This window comes from Rhineura floridana, chromosome 2 (genome assembly GCF_030035675.1).
Source record: "Rhineura floridana isolate rRhiFlo1 chromosome 2, rRhiFlo1.hap2, whole genome shotgun sequence".
Lineage (NCBI taxonomy): Eukaryota > Metazoa > Chordata > Lepidosauria > Squamata > Rhineuridae > Rhineura > Rhineura floridana.
In genome coordinates, this window is record NC_084481.1 from 97,945,315 (window position 1) to 97,961,996 (window position 16,682).

Sequence of the window (16,682 nt, forward strand, 5' to 3'; positions counted from 1 at the left end):
CTTTCCACACCCTTATCATTGCTTTCTTATCTGTCTCTCTTAGCTGCTCAGATTTCCCCTTATATGGCCAGGTGAGGCATTCATGAGGACACTAGTAGCTTGCAAGAGCCCTTCCTGATTAGGCATGTAATCTTCATCCCTGGAGGAGTGCAGGGGTGGCTGGCTGTGTATAGCATAGGGAGCCAGACAAGTCTCTGGAAGAGAGATGAAATCAACTAGTTAAACCAGTCTTGTGTATGTGACACATGTTGGGGGGGTGAAGCTTTACCTTTCTGCCTTGGGCCAGTTCTAATTGGTGTGGGACACGCCTTGCATGCAGCCCAAGCTTTGTTGCTGAAGTCTGGCTGGTGGGGGGGGGGGAGGAGAGAGAGGCAGCCTTTGGAAAGGAGGGACTGTACCCGCCTGTAAGGGTCTATGGTGTCCTTAGCATTCTTGCATAAACAAGGAACTTGCTGGTGCAGGGAGTGGCAAAATGTTCAAAGTCCATGCGGAGTAATGAACAAAACCATTGTGTGGGGCTTTCTCGCTACACTTGGCAAAGGAAGATGCCTTTCCAGTAAACGTTTTCTCTGCTCCTGTACCTATGGGGTATGGAAGTAGGGAAAGCATATCCCAGATGAAAGCAGGTGAATGAAGCACAGGCCCGGAGCTTGTGCCTACTGTTTTGACATTTTTCGATCAACATTTCAAGAGAGCTGCAAAGACTCCAATCTTCTTATAGATGTCCCCATGGCCTCTACTTTTGTATACGGCATTGCAAGCAAGGGCTGTGAGTGTTGTTTCCTGGCCACTGGACTGCTTATTAAAGTGAACAGATGCTGCTGTTAACTAAAATGATATCAATATGCAAAGTTATGCTTCTATATAAACCTTTCTCTCTCATTCACATACACATGGAAAGGTGAATTCTGCAGCCTGTAAGAAGCTGAATATAAGAAGAATATAAATTCAAGTGCATGGGAACAACAGCAGCAGCATCTTTTTCCTTCGTCACCCACACCCTTATCATTTAGAGAGGAGGGCAGCCTGCCCCCTGGCCACTGGGCATCCATCCCAATGTTTACATGCACACAATGCCTCACAGTCTTTACGAGGCTTGCTGACATACATTAGTGCCTAACCTTGTTGCTCTTAAGGGTTAAAACTGTGACTGCTATTTAACTGAAAGCTTAGGTTTGTGGTTAAAGAATACATGCAGCCCCACCTGTATCCAAGGTATAGGCACCTGCCAGCAAGGTCATGGTGTGTCTGTGCCCCACCTAGTACAGAACCTCTGCTGTCCTGATAGAACAAATTCCTAGCTTGGAGAGTTTAGAGCAGCTCTTGTTTCTGGCTGTCTAGCAGAAATGTGAGAAGGGCCTGGCTGAGGGCATCCAGCATTTGGTAGGTGGAACTAATGACCTGGCAGGCGCCTCTGCCTCTCGCAGTGTACAGTGGCAAGAAGGTGTGAGGTGAAAGGTCAAGGTTGCATGGAGAAGCAACGATGTGGGTTAGAGGGGGTTTAGTAGCCAGGGAGGAGGTAAGATGCTAACTAGAAGCAAAGCTTCAACCAAGGAAAGAGAGGCTTTAACAAAGAAAGCGGGTCTTGAGAGGGTGCATGCAGTGGAGCATAGTGGTTCACAAATAAAAAAGGGAAGGCTGTTGGAGGGATAAGGGCCATTTGAGAGAAATGTGGCTGCAGAGAGTATACCAGTCTCCCTGACAAGCATAGTTGTGCAGTGCCCAAGGTAGCTAGCATTCATAGTTCACGGCTCACATTTTTAGGTGTATATCTTTTAAAAAAAGAGAGATAATGATGAAGAAGCCTTGTGGAATACACGATTTCAGAGTGTAGAGAGAAGAAAAACAGAGGTAGTGTGTTCAATGCCAAGAAAAAGGTTGGTTGGTTCAGTCTTCTAGCACCTTCTTCTCTCACTCCTTTTTATGCAGTGGTGTTGCAGGGGAAGGGCTGTACTTCAGTAGCTGAACACATACTTTGCATGCAGAAGAGCCCAGGTTCAATTCTTGGCATTTCCAGATAGGTCTGAACAAGGCCCCTGCCTGAAGCCCTGAAGAGGTGCTTCCAGTCAGTGAAAGCCAGCGGTGGGGAACCTGTGGTTCTCAAGATGTTGTTGGACTCCCAATTCCCATCAGCCCCAGGCAGTGTGGCCAAAGCTCACTGCTGATGGGAGTTCTAGTCCAAACAACATCTACAGGGCCACAGGTTCCCCACCACTGGTGTAGACAGTACTGAGCTAGATGGGCCAACGGTTTGACTCAGTATAAAGCAGCTTCCTGTCTGTCTCATGTGCTTGAGAACTTGGAGAAGAGTCCCAAAAGTGCAACTGTGTCCTTTTGCGTATGATCAGAGTTGTGTTGTGGAACCTAGAATCTCTGAATAAAAGTCCAGATCCCTATCTGTAACTTGTGATGGTGTTGACAAGCTGTTAACCTTTTAAATTCCGGATCCCTTAGTATCTGTTCCTGATTTCACAACCTCTCCTCGCAATTTATTTTCAACTGTGGCTTCAAAAATGATTATTTTGAAAACTAAAATATTTTTATTAAATGAATTGCGAGAAAGTAGTGCAACGATGTACTAATGGGCAAAGTTTCTTTCCTTCTTTGCAGGATGTGAGAACGCTTTTCCTGCTAATTCCTGTCTCTAGAACTTGGGAAACATTGAGAGTTGTGCTGGCTGAGTTGTATTCCAAAACATCTGGAGGGCACCAGGTTGGCAAAGGGGGAAGAGAGCTCTTAGCCCACAAGAAATAATTCTTTGCAAAAGTATAGAAGTTAGTTAATGCATTTATAAGGGGGTATTCTCCAATTGCTTTGAAGGCAAGGAACTCCTGTTGTCTTAGTCAAGGTTCAAATTTTAAGTTATAGCAGGGGCTAGGGGGGAAACTGCAGGGATTGCTGACAACCTTTTAAAGTTTGACTGTCTGGGAAGATTATAATCTCAGGAATGTGTTATGAAGTAGAAGGATGCAAGAAATTCTCTGTTTTAACAACCTTGTAGTAGCTGAAAGTGGAGCCAGTTTATCATATATGCATATGGCTGAATTGTTTCATGCTAGTGCGGTTTCTTTTGGATGCAAACTTTTTGGGACCAACTTGTGGTCCCCTCTTTAAATATGTTCACATGTGCAGAAAACTGTCACTATCCTCTTGCTACTTCCCCTCTTTTCTCCCCCTGCAGTTGGGATATATCCTTTTCAATAAGAGAGTAGTGTTTGGCTGAATTATACTTGGCATGGATTGAACTTCAAGGTTGATTTTTATGTAAAGTGGCATGTGAAACACCAATTAAAACATATTTTTCCACTGTAACTGCTGCATGGAGAAGATTATGAATGCATTACATGGATCTCCCAGGTCTGTGGAGTTGTTCCCACCAATCTATGGAGTTGTTCACCACCCAACACTGGTATGGAGAGACTTATGTAATTTAGACACTGCTCATAGCTGAATCTGTTTCATAGAGCTTGTGCCTCTAAGAAGCCCTCATGTGGTCTCCGGATGAGGTTTTCACAGGCAAATAGACCCTTGGCTTTCTCTTATATGTTTGTCATGGTTTAGTAAGAGTGGTTGACCTGTTGGCTTGTCCCTGTTCTCATACTTTGACACAACACTTGTCATGTGTCTTCCTGCTTCCATGCTTGCCTACTCTGAGGAAAAATATGGACTAGAGCAGTGGTTTCCAAACTTCTTTCACCATGGACCTCTTGAAAATTGTTGGCATACCTCTTAACCTTTTTTCTTCCTGTTGTAGCAATATTAATGTGCTGTGCTAAATGCTGTATGATTTTTAATTGCAATTATATTGCCACTTTTATTTCTTATATTGCATTTTGCTGTATCATATTTTGCATTCCATAGAATTCAAACGGCAATACAATAATATACAATATAAGAAATAAAAGAAACCATAAGAACACAATTAAACATTGGCATGAATAGTTAATACAGACATGCCACGGATCACCTGAATGAAACTTGTGGACCACAGTTGGGGAACCCCTGCACAAGAGCATTAGTCTCCAACTAGCGGGTGGGGTCCCACTACTGGGTCACAGCTTGACCGAAGGGGATTGCAGCAGCAGTACCACCAGCATACCGATACATGGAAAAAATTAAGAAATAGAACCCCCAAATGCATGTTTGGATTAAAGGAGAATCCTGGGTCTGAAGAGACTGAGGGCTACTGCACAAGAGTATGAGGTAAGAGTATGAATTTACTCTTAAGTGAGATGTTGAGGTGGGTCACCATCTCAAAGCCTCTGTCTCTAATCTGTAATGGGGTGATAGTGACAGGTTAGATTTCTGTGTCATTGTAAGGCTTATTTAAGTGTGAATCAAGTATTTTGCATGTAATTTTAGAACAGGATTGGGGAGTCTGTGGCTCTCCATGTGTTGTTGCACTCCTATCTGCCCCAGCCAGCACGGCCAGTGGTCAGGAATGATGCAAACTAATAGTCCAACAACATATAGCAGGCCACAGGTTCACCATCCCTGCTTTAGAACTTTTGCTTTGTTTTGAATAGTTACTGACTTTCCTGCTTCTGCGAAGGAGGACTGGAGAAAGGTAACTTTTGGGATCAAATGTGGAGGGGAAAGTGTCCTTTATTAAGGCTTTCTGTTACTTCTGACTCTGCTTGGATAACAGACTCATGATAAATGCAACATAGAATATGGGAAGCTGCCCTGTTCTGATTCAGGCCGTTGGTCCATGTAAAAAGGTATCGTGTGAGTCGTTTCCGACTCTTAGGATGATGTCTTGCGACGCTTACTCAGCAGACCATATATATGGGGTGGGATTGCCAGTTCCGTCCCTGACATTGGTCCATGTAGCTCAGTATTATCTTCACTGACTGCCTGGCAGTGGTTTTCCAGGATTTCAAGCTGGGGTCTCTCCCAGCCCTACCTGGAGATGCTGGGGATTGAACCCTGGGCCTTCAGTATAGGTTTGGAGGAAGCCAATGTTAATATTTTGTTGACTGGCTTGTGAGGTTTTTGGAAACTCTACCACCATGTGTCCATAGCTGCATCAGCATCCATGAGTGCTATGTATGATTTTTACACAGAGTGGGAGGGGTGGGTGGGATGTTTCCTGCTTTTTCTGGGTTCTAGGTCATGTAAGTATCTTGCATGCCATGTTGGCTGTTCCAGTTATGTAGAATATTGGGGCACAACTGACATCTGTTACATGCTTAAATAAGTGTGCTTAACCTGGTCACTTCTTAAGACAGCACTTTTGGCAGTGAAAGGCAACCATTTTTCAGCAGGATCCTGATCCAGATTGGAGCATGTTGGTTTGTTTATTAAATTTATATCCTGCCGTTCCTCCCAAAAGGAGCCCAGGGTGGCAGATAAATGACAAAACACTAAAAAACATCTTTTAAAAAAATATTTAAAAATCTGTTAAAACCAGTTCCAACACCGATGCAGACTGGGATCAAGACTTGGAAGTTCTGGATTAGTGGCTCATAGCTGCTTTTTCCCCAAAATAAAAATGGACAGGTTAAAGCCACTTGTTTTAAAAAGGTGGCTCAACATGTAGTTTGGTATTTAGACACTAGATTTGAAAAAAGGGAGAAGGCAAGGAAATTAGCAAAAATATAAACCTGTATTTTGCTAGAATACTTGACTGCTTGTAGGGACAGGAAGTATGTATCGAGTTGCTCTAGCTGTTTCTTATAAGTTGCTTGTTTGAAAAGTACTTGCATGGTGGTGAATCCTCACCTGGGACTGGCTCATCTCCCAAGGAAATCTTCTTTTCCAAGGTAGCTACAGTTCTTACATGGATTTAGGAACTGCAACTACTAGCTTTTCCCGTTCTCCCACAAGCAAGTAGCATGCCATGTGACTCCTAGGAGGCTTATTGGGAATAGTGAGCTCTTGTGTTGGTTTAAATCGCCTTATAATGTCCACTATTGGTTGTGTTTGTTGTTGTGCGAGATATCCACAATAGCTCTAGTCATGAGATTTATGCTTTTTATGCAGCTGTTTACATTTTAACACATGATGTCCATAATAAGAGTGAACTTCATGATAGCTAACCCACTGAATATCTAGACCCAATCCCATTTCGGAAGGATGTTGAACGAAGACTGAGATTGTTTGGATTTTGTCTTTAGTCTGTGTGGAGGAAGTGAGGGTGGTATCTTATGTCGCCTTGCAAACTTAACTCATAGAAATATTTAACTTGTTCATTGGCCTGTGCAGGAATAATTCAGGTATACCCTTACAAGCAAAGAATTCACTGAAATGCTACCCTTTCTTGTGCATGCATACTGTGTTTTGCAGAGGATGATTACAGAATCGGAATCATGGCACCTTTCACATTAAAGAGCTGGCATGAGAAATTGCTTGGGCTGTATCTTAGCAAGGCAGGAAAATGGTGCAGTTATGGATAGGAGAGGTCACTGCCGACATAAGCAGCAGTATACTTGCCTGTACAGGCATACCCCGCTTTAACGTACGCAATGGGACCGGAGAGTGTACTTTAAGTGAAAATGTACTTAAAGTGAAGCAATTATCTTCACTTGTACTGCACGCAATCACCACTAGATGGCAGTGGCGTCATGCCAATAAAGTGTCCATTATTGCGAAGCTCACATACTTTATGTGGGGTATGGTGGAGTATGGAGCATGTACTTTATAGCGAGGCTACTTTAAGTAGGGTATGCCTGTATTTACTTTTATTTTGGTGTCTGCAGTTAGTCATAGTTTTCAACTACAACTTGAACCTTGTTTAGAGATAAGAAAATAGTTGTCCAGGTTGGAGCTTGCAAGGAGCTATCACAAATTTTACATGCCCCTTGGATGCTGTAAGATCAGACTTCTGAATACTCTAGCAGAAATTTACACTGCTGAATTCAGAACTTGGCCTTGAGTTGATATGTATGAAAGCATCAAAGCAAAGCCAGGAGGTTTTTTTAAAAAGAAAAATGGGCTGTGGTGAACCTAATCCTGTAAAACTTGCCATTTCTCTTACGTATGGTGCGTCTGATCAGAAGTCATTTATTGCAAGGAACACTTGCACTTTCTGGCATCATTACACGAGCTGTAGTCAGCTGAATGCCTGGCTTAAAGTTTTCATGACCAATGGCAGAGCATTATGTGAGGAGGGCTTGTCTGTTGGGGAAACACTTGTTTTGCCATTTTAAATTGCAGTGTCTGCTTCAAGGTGCTTCCAGCATTATCTGTCTGGCCAGTCCCAGCTCTAACAATATCAAAATACCTAAAGGTATATTGCTTTTCTGTCTGCTTGTGTTTCCAGAAGTCCAGTGTGGCGCCTATGTGCGAGTTAGAACATGAGTTGTCCGGGTGTGTTTGAACTGGAGCATGAGAGCCTTGCAAACAACTTTTGCAATTCTTTTGGGTGGGAGAGATCCTGAATATGCAAGTCATAGATGCTCAGGAAAATTTGTGCAGGAGTTCCTGTGTCTGCTCATGAATAGCTATAGTCACAAGCCCATGTGATGGTCACTAACACCGTGTTCTGCTAAGGCCAGTTCTGTGTAGTAGTGGCTACCTGCTGTGGCTGAAAATGAGAACTCCATTTAACTGAAGTAGGACTGTGTATGTGTTTCAGATGGTGGGGATGAACAAAACTTCATGTTAACCTTCTTGAAGTGCAAGATGGATCTGAGACTTTTCTATCAGTTGGGCAAGCAAGGACGAATATCTTCTTCCTCATTGTGTTCAATAGTGATGGCTTCCCCCTTGGAGTCCACATAAGAAAGCACACACTGGCTGAACGGCTCTGGAGGCAGATCCACGACCAGTCCAGTCTCATTGGGGGCCTCTGTTGTAGTTTTCCAGCCCCAGTTCTCCCAGACTTTGTCCGTATCAACCGGAAGTGGAGCTTAAGGGTCACATGTGTGGTACTGGAGGATGGCACCACACCGTGCAACACAGGAATCTTCATAAGTTGAGTGTGGCCTTTGCAAGCTACTCCTTCTCAACTTCAGTTCCCTGCTGAAGTTACAGGGACAGTGTTGCTTCGAGGTTGTTGTGAAAGTCAGGTAAAAATATAAATACTGGCTTGCTTTTAGGGGTGATTTGAAGAGTTAGTGAAATGATGTGCAAAGGGCTCTAAGCATTTGGAAGTGCTGTATAAATATGTTTTACATTAAACAAGCCGGGGTTGCCATGTGTGACTTGCCAAGAGCCAGGTAAAAATGGGAACGGGATTCAATGTGCTCTTTCTTCAAGGATTGAGTTTCCAACCTTTTATCGGAATGTTAGTCAGATGCTGTAAGCTACATATGTTTGAGTACTAAGGAAAGAGCCAAGGTCCAAATCTGGCTGGTGGAGCGATGCTATCTAGTTCCCACCCAGATAGCAGCATTACTCAAAATGAGCAAAATATACTAACTTGCTCAGAGGTTGTAGAAATCTTTTTTTTTTCTTAGCACAGAGTATGCACAACCTTAGACAGAATGTTTGCTAGCTGATGTCACATATGGTTGCTGTCTAGACACAGGGAACCTAGGTTTTATTACTAATGCATAGTGCTCACTGCGCCTCTATGGGCCGAGTCTCGGGAACCAATCTTGGTTAATGTGTCTTGGCTTTTAATCCTGAGCCTAGTAATTTTAGGCTATTGGATGTGTGGCACTGCAGTAGGGCTTCGGCTGATGGGAGTTGTAGTCCAAAACATTTAGTGAGCACCAGAGTGGGGAAGACTGTTCATAGGCATTGGCTTCCTTTCCCTAGCTGCTGCTGCTGCTGCTGTTGGTTTAAGAGGAGGCAGTCAACTTGGTTGGTATGCTACAACTGTCTCCCTTGGAGCAGTAGATAATAGCTTAGCTGAGAGAACAAGCTTCTGTTCAGTTTACTAAAAGAACAAACCCTGGTTTGCAGCTCAGTGGCTTGTCGGGAGCAACCATGGCTTAGCTCTGGGTAGCATGGCAGGAGGGAGGACCAGGGGAGGAGTGCAGCTGTCAAGGCCTCCTCTCCAGGGGCTTTTATGCTGCTGCTGCTGCTACTGCTTGTCATTGTTGTGGTCTTCGTCATCATCATCATTATTAATTAAATATATATCCTGTCCTACCTCCCAGAGAGATTCCAGGGCAGCAAACAGATGATAGAGCATTAAAAACATCTTAAAAAGCAATTGCAATACAAATGCAGGATGGGATAAGGTTATCTACTTAGAAGGCTTGTTGAAAAAGAAAGGTCTTCAGTAGATGCTGAAAAGGCCATAGAAACAATGCCTGCCTAATGTTAAAGGGGAGGGGATTCCAAAGGGTAGGTGCTTCAACACTAAAGGTTAAGAAAAACATATTTAAGTAACTCGAGTGCCCAGGACTGTCCAGGCATCCAGCTCTCATGATGAAGTAGTGTGTAGTGAAGTACAGATTTGAATTCAAGCTACCTGTGTGGAAAGGGACAGGGCAGGATGGAGTCTACTGGGACCACTACTTTCTCCGTTTTGGTGGGTGGGAACAGCTACTTTACCAACAGAGAAAGTTGCCCTGCAGAGAGTAATCCGTGCTCACCTTGGCAGTATAGCTTCTGCTGGAGGAGGAAGATTCTGTTTGGCCTATGACTTGGTCAGTGAACCCAGATCTTCAAGTCTTAAACGTTTGTAGCTTTGCTTTCTGTCAGGTCTTGGACTTGCAGCCACAAATGTGTACTACGGCTTAGGAGTCATGGCTGTGACTTTAGGATATGCTGTGTAATTGTTTTGAACTAAACAGTGCAATGCTGATGATGAACTTGAAGTGGACTTGGACTGCCTAGAAGATTTTCCACTGCAGGGCAAGAAAGAAAAGAACAGGGAGTGTTTCATGGTCTCATTCAGGCCTTGGATGCATCCTTGCTGCAGAATAGCACTGCTTTTTGCAGAGGAAGATTATAGGGTGGAGGCCATTGGGTGACAAAGCCATAGACTGTTTAAAGCAAACTAACAATCTCTTCTGGGTCAAAGTCCTCCTGGTGCCAAGGTGTCTGAACTGAAGTGAAAAAAGTTCAGTTGTCAAATAAGCAATTCTTAACATGTGACTAAAAAACTGACCATGTGGTGTGCCCTACTATTATAGTCCAGAGTATTGTGACACATGTTTGCAGCTAAGTTTCTTCTGAAGCGTAACATCTGCATTTTCAGGAACAGTAGCATTCAGCATAAAACTTTTCAGGGTGACTTAATCTCTTGGCAATCCCACAAACTTGTTCGTTATTAGTGGCCCTCATGTTCTAGCAAACCACATTTCCATAACTTATGGTCTTCTAGAAATGTTACTATTTCTGGATGCTGCTAGTAAATGGGTAATGAGGTGTGTATGTTTATCTTGCCTGTTTAATCGCAGCATCCAATTAATGGAGCAACCTTGTGATGTTGAAAAAGCCATTGATAATCCTTGGTCAAAAAGTGATAAGGAAGAAATGTAATTCTGCACATACAGGGAGCTGTAGACCCACAGATCAGCTTTGATTAACATACAGCTGACCTTTTTCTGAAGTGCTGCTGCAAGTTCTCATCTTACCAAAGTTGTCTCTAATTTTATATTATGTTTATTGACCAAGAAAGACTCCTGAGGAGTTAGGCAAAGATGTGAGCGGAGCTGTTGGGTAACTGCAAAATAAGTTTGTGTGTTCCAAATAATGGTCATGGGATTCTGCTACTTTTCTTTTGTGCTATTATAAATTTTCTTCAAAGAGATTTCCCCCCTCAAATCGTTAATGCCCATGGCCTTATGTGTAAATCATTTCTAGGGGTTGATGTGTCATGAGCACCGTGGGAAAATGGGTAGAGGCGCGATCTGTCTTGGGAGGCCAGACTAGTCCAAGCACGTCATCCTTGCCTCGGTTTTTTTAAACTGGATTTAAGAAAAAAAAAAAAAACCTCTGACGTGCTTGGACAAGGCCTTCCTGAGATGGGTTGTAAGGGCTGGAGGAAGCCGCTTGTTCTGTATCGGCGTTCCACCAATTGGAGTACCAGGACCAGAACCTTAGTACTGGTTGGCCCACTGAGTTGGCAACTTCAGGAGAGTGGAATAATTCTACTTATATTCCATTTATACTTTCCCTACTTCTGTAGGTGCCTTGTTAGCCAACTTTTGGAGACTCCCTTCTGAGCCAAAAATCCCATTTAAAAAATCCTGTTCACTAAAATCCAATTAGGAAACCCCTAAAACTGGAGTTTGTGCTGCTAGTGGGAAAGAGTTTGTTGTGCTTCTGGTTTCTTCCCTTGATCTACTCCACTGGTTTTGTACTCTACTGGTTTATGTGTTCATTGCATTTTTGTAGTCTTATTGTGAACCATTTTGAATCCCTTTGGGGAGAAGTGATGGGATGGTGTAGTGTAGCGTTCACCAACCTGAGTGGGGCTTGATGGGGGTTGTAGTCCAAAACATCCGGAGGGCACCAGGTTGGCGAAGGCTGGTATGCTTTTTTTAAAAAAATGAATAAATACTGGTTTGATTATAGACCCTTCTTTACATGCCTCCTTTGCTTCCTTCTTTTTTTAAAAAAATCATACTTCTAAATATATATATTTCTACTGTCTCTGCAGCCTTTTCCCTCCTGCTTCCTTGCTGTTGGTGGCTGGGCTGCTTCTTCCATGATTTTCTGCACTTAAACCAGGCTGTGCCTTAGCCAATCAGTTCAGACCGGCCTTCCTTTACAGGTGTGTATGGTATGAAAAATCAATCTTCAATGTAATTTTGTTCTCTGCTAGCATGGGTGGCGGGTTCTGTTTTCTCTTGACTAACTATTTGAAAATGTTGGGGATTCCTCCTGTGGTAAGGGGAGCAAAAGTCCCTACTTTGGGTACAACCTTGGCATTACCTCCCTCCTGCCTCCCCTAATCCACCGCACCTTTCATGCCTGGATAAAAATCAGTTCTATGAACATGGGAAGTAGATTGTGGCTCAACATTCTTAGGTACGGTGGCCTTAGTCCTATGTTTAGAGATAGGATTTGCAGGGTGGCTTGTTCTCCTTGTCCCTTTTGTTAGCCTTGTTATGACTGCAGGCAACCACAGTAAGGTTTTTGTAGCTGTGGTTTTGAGCTGGTAAAAGACGGTGGCGGGAACATCTTTTGAAGTGAATTGGCTCAAAGGAGTATCTTGTCCTGTAGGAAAATCTGCATATTTTGAGAAGCTGTGCTGCTTCCCAACCCTTGCTTTTTAAACTCCATACATATGTGTAACATGCAGCCAAAGAAATGCACACTCTGTTCTCAAAATACTTTGAGCACATTTAACCAGATAAGGCAGAACTCCACTGGTTTCATGGTGGTGACAGCTTCCTAAACAAGTGTTACTGACAAGCACTTGATAGTGATATGTGGCAAAACATTTCATGTGTACACATGGTGGGATGTTGTAGTTTCCCATCACGTCTTTGAAACAGGCCATTAACACAGGAGCTTTGAGAAAAGTGAGAGTGAGTTGCATCCTTGGAGGGCTGAACTAACTTCTTGTTCCCAAATGCTGCGACATTGGGGAATTAAAGGCTATTGCACCCTGACAGGAATGCACAAGAACTAAACTGGCATGCAGTTTCCCAGTTCCTGTTTTGGAGACAAGAATTGGGCCTAGATGGGCCAGTCAGATCTGGAAGTGCTGATACAGTGGAGTGTTTGAAACGGCACCCCTGTTAAAAGACAATACGTTAAATATGAGGCAGCTCCTGTGAAGACCACTGCAGTATAAATAGTGCAATGTGAGGGTCTATTATGGTTTGTTTGCAAAACAATCCATATTGCCAACATGAACAAATACCATAGCAGTGAACAGCATAAGATCAGCACTAAAATCACATTCATAAAACACACCACAAATCGGTAGATCAGTTTAATGCATCATCTCTCAGGGAAAGCCTGGGTGAGAAGATGAGTTTTAGGCAGGTGCCTAAATGCCAATACTGTAGGTTCCCATCTGATGTTCATTGGGAGCGCATTCCAAAGGATGGGTGCTGCCACACTAGAGACCCTGGTCTTAGTGGACATAAGATGAACATTGGGAACATATGACACTCTCCTGAGGATTAACAAGTAGTTGTTTCAAAACAAAGGACACTTGGACCAGTCTTGTGTTATAGGAACAATCCTATGGTTGGGGATGCAGTTCAAGCTGCTGTTTTCAAGGCACAATTCTCTACCCCGTGCATTAAAAGGCATAGAGAGCTCAGCTGAAAAGTCAGGATATCGAGTTTCTAAATAAGCCACACACTAATCTACTTTTGCCAGCTTATTGTTTTATATTCCCAATGGGATTCGACTGTTTCATACTAGAAGGTTACCACATAATCTGAGGGAATTCAAGGGAGCCAAACTACAGGGGAAGCGAAGCCCATAGTCAGCTTAGGGGTAAAACTGTTGCTAGAGCCACCAGTGGGCCGATTTGGTTAAATCCTGAGTATTAACATAAAAATTATTATTCAGGCTTCCCCAAGAGGTAACAATGTGGGTGCCAGCAACTGAATCTGGCTACACTTGGAGAAGAGCCTGCAGAAAAGAAGCTGATGGAATAAGAGTTCTTGATTCATAATCTACTGTGCCCACTTCACTACTACTGAAGGAGCACCCACGTGAATAGGATTTCCTTTCACACAGTGCTCTTGGTTAAAGTGTTGCAGCTTGGGGAGCATAGCAGGAAGACAAATTGGTCCTTTATCCTGCTCTGTTGACTTGTGGGAGGGGAAAACTAGGCAGACCTTTGGCCTTTTTCAAGTTTGATTTTTAAAAACAAAATCTCTCTTCCCTGATCTAAGATCTTTCTTTTCTTACTTTTTCTCCAACTCGTGTGTGTGAAGTGAGGGGCTCCTTCTCCCCTCCAGCCCCCTTTCTGTGTGACGTCAGTTCCCTCACACCCCGTGGCATCTTCCTGCCTTGCACCCACCCTCCCCCCGTGCGGGGCCTTCACAACCATGGATGACTCGGACGTGGAGTCGACTGCCAGTATACTTGCCTCCGTGAAAGAGCAGGAGGCACAGTTTGAGAAGCTAACACGGGCGCTGGAGGAAGAACGGCGCCATGTCTCTGCACAGCTGGAGCGCGTCCGTGTCTCCCCACAGGACGCCAGCCAAACCATGGCCAACGGCACCCTCACCCGCCGGCACCAGGTAAAACCACCTCAGGTGAGGTGGGCAAGCGGGATGCTTGTCAGCGTCTGGACGTAAATGGTGCCTCCTGGAGTGCCGCCTTGGTAGGGTGGTTTCTGTTGGGAATAGTTTGTGGAAATGCTTAGTTGAAAGGTTTTGGGTTTCTGTTCTCCGAATAGTTGAGTGCTTAAGTGTATAGGTCCAAACCAAAGCTCATGGTTAATAACACTCCAGACAAACCATGAGTGGTCAGCCAAAAACAAACCTTGGCTAGAACCTATGGTTTGTCTGAGCAAGGCACACTATGAACCCAGGTTTGGAAGTAATACTAAGCCAAACCATGGCTTGGTAACACAGCAGCAGCAGGACCCAGGCTAGAACAAAGTGGCTGCAGTCTTTGCTCCGAGTATCTGCACACTTGTTCATTCATGCCTAGTCATAGTTTGGCTTAGCATTACATATGAACTGGGCCAGTGTGTGCTTGAAGTGATGGCTGATGGCGTAAGGCTACTAATTGGGTAATGGGGGACACAGCAGGAAAAGTAGAGTTGGCCACGGGAGTCCTTTGCTCTCTGGAGAATGTTGTGGATGTAGGGATCTTATTCCCCCCCCAAATACAAATTATTTCTGAAATTTGTTTTAGTAGCTGCTTGCTATTTCATTTTACATGCTGCTGTGTAAGCTCAAACAGCAATTGAAGTCTCCTTGCTCTAGCTGCTGGTCATATATCTAGCAAGAAGAGATCTCTAAACAGATGAGACAGACAAAAGGAACAATAAACTGAAGAATTACTGACTGCTGAAAGCCCAACAATAAAATGAAGCGCTCCTTGCTCATAATGGCAAAACTTGTCTAAGACTTTGATAGGAAAATGTCCTCAATGCAGGCATATGTGAATGAAGTAGGAGAAGGGAAATGGCTCAGGAAGGTGTGGAGAACCCTCAGATGAGTTTTTTTTAGGCGTTTTAAGCCAAGCACATCTTGTTTTTCCCTTTCTGTTTCATTACTTCTGACTATTTGCATTCTGTACTCTAAAGGGTTGAAATGAGGAAATAGACAATGTCAGAGGGTACATGTTAAGCTTATGGTTAGAATGTGCATGATGTTTTGAGTCATGTTTGGTCCAGGAGTTCAGAATTTCTTCCCCAATAGGGATAGAAAAGGTTTGGGATGCACACAAGAATGAAATTACACGTCTACATGGTTGTGCTGAACTGTAGTGCTCCGCTGTCAAGACCCTGCATTCAGTTCCTTTTCAACTCTGGGCAGTGAGTGGGGAGGTCTGCTGAGATGGGTCACCCTAGATTTATACCTAGGATGGAGATGGGAGTTGTGACTTTTGAGCTGTTGTGGCAATGGGCTGCTTTTCCCAAACTCTGAACTGTTCCTCAAGGTTATCTTCCATGTGCTGTAGTTAACTACCTTAGTAAGAGCTCTTGGTGCCTTTCGGATTGTGGCAGCATGCGGTCTGTTTGAGTTCTTTCTGGTATGTACCATTCCTGGCCTGTATTGGTTTTGATAGATGGACAGAAGAACTTGTACATGTTTCTCTACACTTGTTGAGAAGCATAAATCTCTAAGAAGCTACCTAACACTGTGCAACTAATATGTACCATGTTACTTTCTAATTACCCTTGCCCAGCCTTCTCACCTCTTCAAGTAATGGGGAGCCAGACATAGTCCAGTGTGGTGCTGCTGCGTGATATAGGGGCTTGATTGAACTTGTTCAGTTGCCATAAGTGACTCTTCCTCTCTCTACGTCCAGTGCACCCCAAAGTTTCCTCATGCTGGTCACAAATGCTACCACTGTTGTTTCTTACAGAACGGCCGTTTCTTGGGCAATGCTGACCTGGAGAGGCAGAAATTCTCTGAACTGAAACTCAACGGACCACAGGTAAATAAAGGAACTTTTCTCTGGCAAGTGACATTAGCTTATTAAAGGTAAAGGTGCTTCTGTTTTTTCGGAGGATCTAGTCTGATGTAGAGATCTGAAAATTTTGACTGGCTTCTTGGGGTTCTCCCATCTGTAGCCTGGTATGAAGTGGCCCTACTTCCCCCCCCCAATAAAATGCTGAGAAACTCTTCTAAGGTTGCCAAGTTTTGAGGAAGAAATTCTGGGTGACTGTGGACATGTGGAGAGGAAGTCTGAGTCACTCACACTTCCACTCTTGCATTGGGTTGAAAGCATCTCGATATTTTACGTATCTTATTATCAGTATTTAACTGTGATGTGAACTAGAACTTGGGTTCAAAGGCCTTAAATAGCAATGGCTAAAAAGAAAACACTCTGTGTGTTTCCTGTGAAAGGGACTGGGTATTAAAGGGAACTTGGCAGATGGTGCCTGACTTACAGGAAACAAGTTCTTCTACATTCTGGGCAAAATTGAGCTCATGAGCTGTATACTCATCTCCCCAGGACCACAGTCACCTCATATACAGCACCATTCCCAGGATGCAGGACCCAGGGCAGATTGTGGAAGAGACCTACACCATGGAGGAGGATCCTGAGGGTGCTATGTCAGTTATTTCAGTAGAGACCTCTGATGATGGAAAAACTCGCCGCACAGAGACCACAGTAAGAGGCTTGAGAGAAGAATGGCAGGTTCTAATGTTACGAAATGTGTCCTTTATTTAGGAGCTGGA

The 16,682-nt window shown here is 43.8% G+C and overlaps 1 protein-coding gene across 6 annotated transcripts in view; it reads left to right on the top strand.

Annotated features, from left to right (window-relative positions):
- CTNND1 (catenin delta 1) overlaps window positions 1–16,682 on the top strand; it is a 62,038-nt gene that overhangs the window by 16,015 nt on the left and 29,341 nt on the right. For 3 of the 6 annotated variants that reach the window (XM_061609691.1, XM_061609695.1, XM_061609693.1), the window contains exons 2-5: window positions 11,507–11,620; window positions 13,752–14,060; window positions 15,862–15,933; window positions 16,456–16,614. In XM_061609691.1, coding sequence (XP_061465675.1) covers window positions 13,866–14,060; window positions 15,862–15,933; window positions 16,456–16,614 — 426 coding nt within the window. In that variant the 5' untranslated portion in view covers window positions 11,507–11,620; window positions 13,752–13,865. Of the gene's footprint in view, window positions 1–7,579; window positions 8,013–11,506; window positions 11,621–13,751; window positions 14,061–15,861; window positions 15,934–16,455; window positions 16,615–16,682 lie in introns of those variants that run through there. The other 3 variants (XM_061609692.1, XM_061609694.1, XM_061609696.1) reach the window with 3 other exon arrangements.